At 47.0% G+C, this 10,452-nt stretch overlaps 1 protein-coding gene across 4 annotated transcripts in view; it reads left to right on the top strand.

Moving 5' to 3' along the window:
- Positions 1-3,439: 3,439 nt before the first annotated feature.
- The window catches only part of igf2bp3 (insulin-like growth factor 2 mRNA binding protein 3), a 43,285-nt gene continuing 36,272 nt past the window's right edge, over positions 3,440-10,452 (top strand). For 2 of the 4 annotated variants that reach the window (XM_088929425.1, XM_088929424.1), the window contains exons 1-2: positions 3,441-3,939; positions 5,067-5,127. In XM_088929425.1, coding sequence (XP_088785551.1) covers positions 3,765-3,939; positions 5,067-5,127 — 236 coding nt within the window. In that variant the 5' untranslated portion in view covers positions 3,441-3,764. Of the gene's footprint in view, positions 3,940-5,066; positions 5,128-10,452 lie in introns of those variants that run through there. The other 2 variants (XM_088929426.1, XM_088929427.1) reach the window with 2 other exon arrangements.

Here is a 10,452-nt window from a genome sequence, read left to right as displayed (position 1 = left end):
GAAGGGCAGGGCTTTGCGATCGCACCTTTCAAAGAAACACCGTACGTGCACCGTCAATAGGTGCAATTTATATCCCGATCATGCAATTTAAAGAAATGTTTTGTTAGCTCACGTTTAAAGCACCGCACCTGGGCGAGAGTGTCATACAGCAGCGCAAGACATGTTGTATCTCTGAATGGGAACGCTGCAGCTACAGGTGACCTCCATGTGCGCGAGGATCTCGACCTGCACCAGACACACTCCCGGGCAGCGCCGAACGCGCGTGTCGTGGACAAAGCTGAAATGGTCCCGCGCCAGCCGTCTCGGAAGCGGCGCAGGGAGCGCGGTGTTGGAATGCGCGGTCCGCTGTGACATCACCGGCAGATCCGGGCGCCCCTGTCGGGGGTGAGCGCCGCTATGACCGGCTCGGTGCACAGACATGTCTGCCGGGGGGGAAGCGCTCTGCTGCTCATTCCCATGCTTCAGAACGCCTCACACAACCGTGAACCGCCCTGTAGTCTCTCCTCGGTGCTGTCAGCTGCATTTTCAGACGAACACGTAGCCTACATATGTCTCCACATGCGGGGTATATGCGACGTTTCGCAGTAAATGCAAGTTCTGTGTCTCCGCAGAAGCCTGTTTATCAACTAATTACACACAACACCAGAGCAGAAATAACCGAACATCTACTCTTAGCCGAGAAAAAATAACATGTTATAAAAAGCCTGCCATTTTAACAATCCAAATACTTCCAACAGTAATATTCTAAGGTGCAGGATTCGACGTGTATTTTGCTGCGTTTTTTTGCCGAATTATTTGGGCTTCTTCTCCAGCTTTCCCTGCGCCTCCTTCATTCGATATTCGGTGGCGATCATCCGCGATGGGCGAGCCGGGGCCGCCTGCGGTGACCGCCCTGCGGGTCAGGGGCGTCTGGAAGCCGAGGCGCCGAGCCTCTCATGCAGGTAGCTGCGAGGGTGCTTTGATTTGTGAGCTTGATTATCCACTGCCACTGTCAGCCCTGCACGAAAAACCTTTCAACGAACAAACGGTCAACGTGTCTTGGAAAGCCGTGAACCCCCTTTCGTCTTGGTAGGGCACCGTCACCCCAGACAAACTGGCACACTGGCACGACAGAAAGCCACCGCCCGTGTGGCTCATCTAATAGTGCGGGAATATTAACTAGCACGGGAACTCCTGGTTGTCTGAAACTGGAAGAAAACTGAAGCGTTTTTAAACACGCCCGCTGTTCTCAAAAACATCGAAATGGAGACGATTTCAAAATAAATCACCCATCTACTGTATATTAGGACAGGCGATACCGAGTTATGCTGGGTAGAATTCAACTTTGCATCGTATATTTCAGAGCCTCCGGTAAACTACATCGTGCACTGAAACAAGGTTTTGTAGATCTACGAGTTAAATATAAAATATCCTTTTACTAACAATAACTATGTCGTGCCAGCATCTGACCTCTCAGATCTCTTAGAGACCGTCTTATTTTTATGAACAGATTTGACAGGTAATGTCCTCTTCCCCCACATTTTCTACATTACGTGTTGTTTTTCTTTTTAAACAAGGGAGTTTTTCCCCCCAGAGTTAACCGCATTACCTTTGAGCACGGTGAACTACTTGGAAATATACAGCCTCAAAAGGGCACTGAAGGCACGATCCTGCTAAAGAAACTGGAATGAACGGATGATTGTTTCCATTAAACTGCCCTCATCGCCTTGTGTCTTATTTACAAATACACCCATCCCCACCAGTGTTTCACTGAAACGATGCGACTCTGTTCAGCCGTGTGCAAAGAAAAGAGAGCCCAGCTACAGATCCTCACTCCCTCGCTCGCTCGCTCACGGCTCGATACACATTAACCTGTTTTCGCTCCCCTCTCTCTCACCCGTGTCCCCAGCCGGTCGGCCCCAGTCACCAATGGCCTTGGCGCTCCGCGGCCGCCCTTTCTTGAACGGAGCGGAGGGGCCTGATTGGCTGCGCAGCGGGCTCTGGTGTGTCACAGTCCTGCATTGTCTGCGCTGGGCTCGGCTACAATGGAGGCCGCGGAGGGGAAGACAGGAACCCTGACTGCACTGCAGCTGCTCCCAGAGCAGAGCAGAGCATGCCCCCCCGCCCCCAAGACGGCGTCCCCGCATAAGGGCACGTCGGCTACAGCCACACGTACGGGTACATTAATATGTTCGTGGCCTATTCGTAGGCGAAAAGGCCTAAAGAGGAGACTTGGGCAACGCGTGTTGTGCAGATCAGAAACACACACAGGCTACAGTATCCCTCCCCCTCCCACCCCAAACCCTTCACGACGTGTCGGCCTCGCAGAAAATACTTCTACACACTTAAGGCGGAGGAATTGTTCCCAGAGAAAGTACTGAATTTACCATATGGTCACAATATCGTTGAGGTACCGCTTTATATATGCAAAATGGGCCTGTTTTTAGTATCGAAATCTAAAAAGTTATTTTTTTTTATAACCTGGAAGTACTCGGACGAATCCCACTGCTATAGATCGGGGTTATAGTCCTGCTCTTGAAAGAATGTCTGAAACTAGCGCTGTGTTTGGTTACACGCAGACGCAGTTTAGAATGTGCGCCACAACCTTTTACTTACGAGGAAGATTAATGTCATTTAGCTATGAATCGAGTAGAAGTAATTCAGAGGGATTCGGCCCCTTCCCCTCCCCCAGAAACGACTGTGCGGCGGAGGCGAGCAGAGCAGAGCCCCAGCACGCTCTTCCCACTCGGGAAATGGCTGCCGCGCGGGGGGCCCGACGTTGAGTTGGAGCAGTCGCACCCGTGCTTTTAGTTCCGGCTGTACGGGGACTGGGCAGCGTCACAAGCCGGTCGTTGACCGAGGCGCTCGGCTCCTCCATTGGGAAGGAAGAGCGACGCTTTTAAAATTTGGTTTGATTTTGCTCACGACGACACCCGCCTCACGCGTGGAGATGCGTGCCCGAGGGTGAGGGGGCTGGAGAAGACGCATCTCGCCCCCAGCAGGCGAGGGAGAACACATCACGACAGCCGTGGCCCTGGCACATGCACACGCCTATAGGCGCTCTCCTATAGGGCACCCGCGGCGCGCCCCCTCCCCCGCCGCCATGCAGCGCCCCCCCCAGCCCCTGGCAGGCCGGCCGGCCCAGACCCTCGCCCGCGGCGCAGCTCCCCTGTTTCGGCCAGCAGCCAATGAGAAGCGGAGCACCGAGAGAAAGGCACTCGCATGAGATCCAAGAGCGATACAGCACCACACAAGATATCCTTAATGTACGTAGGTTTTCCAGTACTAATCCTCTTCCCAGCTCCCCCTCCCCTGTCCCCACCCGACTCCCGTGGCATTTTCCCAATCTAGTATTTAATTGAGGAACTGGGATTCCTCACGTGAGAAGTTGATTTGTAGTTTGAACACGTGGCTCATTCAAAAAGCCGGAATATTCAAGTGATTTTTTCCTCTCGGTTTTATTTAGAGGCGGCGCCTACATTAACGTGTGTGACATTTTCACAGTCTGTCTGCTAAGGGGGTTCGGAGGAAGACAAAAAGTAGTTTTCTCCTCCTTTTCGCCAAGCCCGCCATCCTTAGGAAAGGCTGTTATAAAATATTCTTGTTAACTTATCCTGGGGGAAGAGTGCGCGCGTGAAACATCCATATATAAATATACTCTATATAAATAACACTCTGGTTGGTAGTAGTCCGTTTCACAAAAAAGAGGAAAAAAAGGCTGTACATCTGAGCGCATAAGTCTGCCTTTTTTCTGCAAGGTTTGCATTTTCGCCGTGCAGCACACCATGAATAAGCTTTATATCGGTAACTTGAGTGAAGACGCGAGTCCCGTCGAGTTGGAAAGTCTCTTTCAGGAGTGGAAGATTCCTTGTAGTGGCCCGTTTCTCGTCAAGACTGGTTACGCGTTTGTAGACTGCCCAGATGAGAAGGGGGCTATGAAGGCCATCGACACGCTCTCAGGTAAGAAAGAAAACCAACCGCCGGCGAACCTGGGTGGAAACCGAGTGCTCGAGAGTGTGTTTTGTTTTCGCTAATTGCTGCGCCGATCGTTTTAAATAAGAAAGACCCGTGCTCATTGAAACGAGGCGTGTGTGTGTATATATATATGTGTGTGTGTGTGGGTACCTAGACTCCCCTTGTCTCGTACACTACCGACCTCGGCAGGTCTGAAGCCCGGCGCACGGGGCTCAGCAAACCGTTCATGTTCTTATTACAATTGAAAATAACCACTGCGATTGTTAGGCTCGTACAACAAGTTTCAATTATCAATTACCGGGGGCCGAGGAAGCTGAGCGCCTGAGCTGCTGCATTTCACGTACAAATAACCAGCGGGCCAGGAAGGCCGGCGACCGAGAACAGTGTACTTATGCAAAGTATTTACCTTCTAAACAATTTTTAATTACTATATTTATAGGTTCTCAAACAAGCCTGAAGTCTTTTTTTCCCCTCATTTTTGATATCGGGCTTCGTTCAAATAAATATCACCCTCTACAGAATTGTATTTTTCGAGAACACTGATATATCTAACTTTAAAAAAAAATGTTTTAAAATGTGTTTTGTTTAGGAGTAGCGTGGCTACACTGGTGGTAGGTCCTGTGTGTTATTGTGCATTGCTACAACGTAACGAAAGGATCAAATACTTAAGGTTTTTTTTTGTAACGAATTTAAAGAAAAAAACACAGCTTGTAAATTCGAATCGAATACCTTTTGGTGGAAACTGATCTCTAAAAAAAATAGGATTTATACGACTGTGTAAAAAATATTCAACCTCAATTTACAGAGCCACTCAAATAGTCGTCTTGTACTTTGTTGTGGATATTTTCGCGGGGCAATTCGTCAGCCATAACTATTGTACTTCATTTGTGAAAAGTGTAAATTACACCACACTTTGTTCATGTTGTTTTTTAAATTTTACGCTTAACATGACGATTGGAGTTAATTAACATTTTGAAAGGCCGAGTGATGACTGAAAGTTATCGATATTCTCTGAAAAGTCATCTCTCCATTTTCTCCTACAGTGCATTTTCCCCGCTTTACTGGCACAGCAAAACTTATTTTATTTGTTTTTTTTTTAATTTGTTTTCAAGGTAAAGTAGAACTTCACGGAAAAGTTATAGAGGTGGAACACTCAGTCCCGAAAAGACAAAGGTAAAGAATTTGCAACTCCCTCTGCTTGAACAACAGTTATTCATGTGGACTACCTGCTGTGTTTCGTTGTTTTATTTTTTTTTAAAAAACACATCAGTCTGCCAAGTCTTTTGAAATGAATATAATCTATCAATGATCATTTATATATTTGACATCTGATTTCCCTTTAACTAAAAATCAACCTAACAAATTAACTTTACAAGCCAGTCTGTGGTCTTCGTGTGGATTTTAAAACCAAGCGAGGCGCAGGCCTGCTGATATTTTCACTAGGGCAATCCTGGGGCGTTAGCAGGAAATGAGGCAGGTTTTGCATTAATTTTAGCAAGCACGTGTGCATTTTAAATATTTGGTGTGTGTGTGTGTGGTGGGCTCTGAATTCGGGGTGCTTCGGCGACTTTTGTTTGTTCTGATGCTTAGGGTGACAAGAGGAGAGGTGGGGATGTCTGTGCATAAAATTGAAAACATTTTTTGAATAAATTGTTTTTGTTCGCTCACATCTGGCATCCTGCGCTCATTCCTAAATGTATACCTTCGCCTAACAAAATATTCTCCAGCGCCCGACGTGATCGTGAATCGAGGCTATTTATGAAACCCTTTTCTGGTGAATGAATGCAGAGACCGCAGTGGGTGTTTTCTTGAAAATGGTGTCGCCTGGCGAACCTCCGGACTCTCCATTTCACGTGCCACATGGCTTCCCCTGGCGTTCCTCGCGCAGGCTGGGGTGCAGGGAAGCGGCACAGTGGGTTTGAGAGACAGCAGTGGGGAAGAGGTCCCCAAATCCACTTCATTAGGGGGGCTAAAGGACCTACACTGCTCTTGTACAAGACGAGCTCAATAGTCACATTTACCGACTTAATAAAATTAGATTTGTCTCGCGGTGCCATTGCATCACGCGTATGAGTGCATGTATTTTTTTTTCCATAGCATGGAAGGCAAGGGCCTAAGCGTATATTCCTCGCTGCAAACGTGTAGCAATTCTAGATAGAGGCCAGTGTGTGTATGCGTATGTATTGATATAGCGAGGTGAGGTGGGTAGAGTTTAAAACCATGTTTTATCGTGAATTCACAGTGCTGACTTTTTAAAAAAAAATCAGTAAATGAATGCTGATGTTCTTATTTGTTAAGGCTTGCACATTTTTCAAGGAGGCACTTGGCGAAACGGTTTTATGCTTATTCGCTGTTTGTGTTTTTGTATACGTTAAAATCATGTATTTAAGTCCCTTTGGCCTTCGTATTTTATAGGTGAAACAACCTTAACACATTTTAAAATAAGTTTGATACAGGTGTAGTGTTACAATTGAAAATTATGTTTTAAAATTTATTTGGATGTTGGGGCGGGAGGCAGAGATGGACATTTTTAAGACGACATGTAACGTTTTCTTTACGAATAAGACTCGTTCATCTGCTGATGCGTAGACTTTTTTTAGAGGAATTTTACGAATTCATTTTGTATTTGAGACTGCGATACGTCTAACTTTGCCTTCTCACTTAGTGTATTTTATTTTTGAAACCACGAAAAAGGTGTGTAAATTTAATTTTGGGGCTAATGAATATTTAACAATTGTTTTACATCGAAAATGACTGAGTTTCCCCCCCCGTATTGATGCAGGGTGTTTTTGGGCTGAGGCGCTCAGTGTACCTGTCCGCTGTGTCGCCGTGCAGGTACACGCGTGCTCGTGTGTGGATGTGCCGCGCCTGTCTGCGCGCAGGGGCCCCCCAGTTTCCTGTCGCAGGCCTGCCGTGCGGTGACGTGTTCCGGCCTGCGCTCGCTGTGAGCTCCAGGGGTGGGTGGTGGGTCAAGACGGGGGTGCGCTCTTTCACGTCTATGGCTTGTGTTGCTCACCCCCGGTCAAAATGGCTTGGCCGCCCTCCTGCTTCCCGCAGTGCCGCCCAGACTGCGTGGACACCTAAAACCAGCCCCCCCCCCACACACTGGCGTGCACAGTGGGAGGCAACCCCTCTCCCCTCCAGCTGCGATGCTCTCCAGCCCTCATGGGGGGCCTGCGTGGAGACAAAGGAGGGGGAAGTGGCTCTCTGCCTCAGCAAAGCTTGGGAGGTGTTCACTGTGGGGCTCGGGAGGGAGAGCGCACTGGTGGCTGGCTTGTTGTTGGGAGTGGGTGTAGAGTGTTGCCCCCTCTCCGGGGTGTGATGTGGGACAGGGGTGCCCGTGAGCCCCCAGCTGAGGGCCGGGCTGGCCAGGGCCCGTAGGGTGGACGAGCCTGTGTCAGATAGCCACTGTGGGGCCCATGGGGAGTGTCTCTGCTGGCTTCCTGCTGCTCCCAGGTCTCCGAGTTAATTCCCCTGATGTGCGTGCAAGAGGTGTGTGTTGCACGCAGAGGTGGTGCAGTCTGGAGGAGTGTTGACGATCCGTATCCCTGCTGCGGCATGGACTTCCGGTCTGTCCGGGAAGGGACACTGGGGTGTTGTTGCAGTACAGGGGGATGATGCACGAGCTCCAGCCTGGTGATGTGAATCTCCTGCTGGCTGTGTGTGTGTCAGCGGGGGGGAGGGGCTGGGGCTACATCCCAGTGTGTGTGGGTTCGGGTCTCCCTTGGCGCAGTCCTGAAGCGTGTAAAAGAGTCTGTAGGCCCCTCCCCCATGGACGCGAGCTGCCCCTGGGAGGTGGGGGAGGTGAGCGGCTGGGTGGCGCCTCCCCCTCTCCTCCTGCTTGACCCTTGACCCCTGTGGCCAGAGCGCGCAGCTGTCGTGTTCTGGTGGGCACTGCTGATGACGGCCCCCGTCCTCCTGGTGGTCTTGTTTAAAACCTGGTTCGTTTCCTGAAGCAGAGCGTGGAAAGGGGGTTTGGTAACGCACAACATGTCTGCACACAGAAGTCCTGTGGTCTCGCTGACTGCACATGCCTGTAGAAAACAGGGACAGGCTCCAGGCGAGGTCTTGATTACAGGCAGTGTGATCCTTTAGGTTTCCCTACCCCTTGTTTTATTGTGGAGTTCTTTAAAGGATTAGATTGGTCATTTTAAGAAAGACCTTGAGATTTTTTTTTTTTGGTTTGGCTAAATTTGGAAGTGTAGAAATTTATTTTTTGGAAGATTTAAATGCTGAAACAGAAAAATCTGGTAGTGACAGTGTGTGTACGTGGTGACCAGATGTGAGATGGTAATACTGATCTGATACATTGCTGTTATCGTTTTATTACTGTAATTTTGAATATTTAGGATGTTTTAGTTTTCATCCTGCACAACGTGTGAGCAACGTGCATAACATCTAACCGCTGTTTCATCGTTCCAATTGTTTTCTTGCGCTGGTGAAATTGCAATCTTCAGATCTGATCTGCTAATATTCCTGACTGAACCTGTTTTGTGATTTTCACATTTAAGTGGGAAAGTGCACTTGGAGATGTTCCTTTTACAATCTATGGTTTGTCTAAAGAGCGCACACAGCTATGCAGTATTTTGACACTAGGACCTTGGGAAATGTTCCTGTTCTGGGGTTTTGACGAAGCTTTTTATTTTCTCTAAATACAGCATCATTCGTTGAAATAATGGACTGCTGAATTTTTTTTTTGCCTGCAGTGAATGAATTTGACTGACGCTTTCATCCAAGGCAATTTCCAGAGGTTTTCTATAGGGAAATGAACTGAATTTCCAGTGCTGGGTTTTTGTCGCTGCGTTGTGCTCGACCGGTCTCCGTGTGCTCTGGGGTTGAGGTAGGAAGGGAGACACCATGGGGCCCCATTTGTTTTTTACCCTCTACAGATGTGGCTGACAGACCTTGGTTTTCTTCCCGTCAGTGCTGACCTCTGAGTTGTGGTGGTTCAAGGCAGAGGCAGGCTTGTCCTACTCTGAGGCATTCCCGCCTTGCTCCTGGTGAAGGAGGAGAGAGTGCAGCTCCAGAAATCCGTCCCCAGGACCTGGTGTTGACTGGGAGGAGGCTCGGCTGCCCCCGCTATCGATGGTCTGGGTGTGCTGGGCTGGAATTAACGGAGTTGTTTTGGAGGAGAGGAAGCCAGATTCTCAGAGCTGCAACGTTTCGGATGTGAAACATTTGGGGAGTTTTCTCCTGTGTAATCTTACTGGAAGTGTGACGATTGATTTCATCTTGAAAAAATTTAAACTGCACAGCACTGTACTTTGAGAATAACGTGCGACACTACTTCAGATTTTTTTAAATGCATGACATTTTTGTAATTTGTTAGAATTTGATATTTGAGGACTGTGCTGTGCATTATGAAGAACTGGGCAAACCATCCATTGAGAAATACAAAGATTAATCTAATGCCATCTGGTTATTTTTTTTACTGGTGGTTTAGATTGTGTAATGTGAAATTATTTGATCCTGTTAAATGCTCCTCCAGCCATGGATGGATTGTGCTGTTTTGCAGCACTTCACAGCATAAAAAAAAAAGTTAAGACCCAACGTACTTAACGGCAACTTCCAGCTGGAATATTGGATGGATACGTAGAACTTCTTAGAATTAATATTAACATTAATAACTGCTCTAGCAATACTGCTGATATCTTTGATTAAAGTTTTTGCATGTTGAACAAGCTGGAAACTAATTTTATGTAAATTCTTTTTCTTCTGCGGAGCAATGGCTAATCATGTCGAAAAGATCTGGAGATGTGAATCTGGCTGCTTTGTGTTTTTCTTGCACACCAGTGGTTGGTGCTGTGTAGTAAAAGGGTTAATTTTCTGTGCATAATGAAGGTTGGGAGGATATTTATGCTTTCTTTAAATGAGTTCCTTTTCAGTTGTTGGAAGCAAAAAAAGCATTGATTGAATTTTCTCATTTGCATTGAAATTGTTTATTTTTTACCTCGGGAATTGGTCGATATTTAAAGGTGTCTTGCATAAAACTTTTAATCCTCATCACTTTATTTTAGATGTAAAAAAATATAATCAAGTGGGGAAAAATCTTATTTTAGGCCCTGTTAAGATTTGAAGTAGGGGTTATTTTTAATCCTAAAATTAAGGGACGTGTCCAGGGTGAAGACTTCGAAGTGATTGTTTCCCCAGACTGAAGAATCATTAGTTGAACAAAAGTTAAGTTTGGATTTTTAAGTTCTAGTTTATGTAGGAACTATGGCTGTGATTTTGTGATTGTTATTCTGTCCTTCAGAATAGATACATGTGGGGGGAAAAAACCATTGTGCCAGCTGAATTTTTGGTCGATCTTGTCTACTGGCAGTTGGTTTCATTAATTGTTTTTAAGAAATTGTAAAACAAGCTGCACTGTACAGCTGGTCTTGACCTGTGTCCCCTGTGAAAGCAAATTAAACTGCAGTAAGTACTAAAAATCTTTAAATGTAAAAAGTGAATGAAATTAAGCCAGTAAGTTTAGAGGTAACATATTGCATAGATTCC

The sequence above is a fragment of the Atractosteus spatula genome, chromosome 12 (genome assembly GCF_055471065.1).
Source record: "Atractosteus spatula isolate fAtrSpa1 chromosome 12, fAtrSpa1.hap1, whole genome shotgun sequence".
Classification (NCBI taxonomy): domain Eukaryota; kingdom Metazoa; phylum Chordata; class Actinopteri; order Semionotiformes; family Lepisosteidae; genus Atractosteus; species Atractosteus spatula.
Note: the sequence above shows the minus strand (reverse complement) of the source record. Positions and strands in the feature narration are given on the sequence as shown.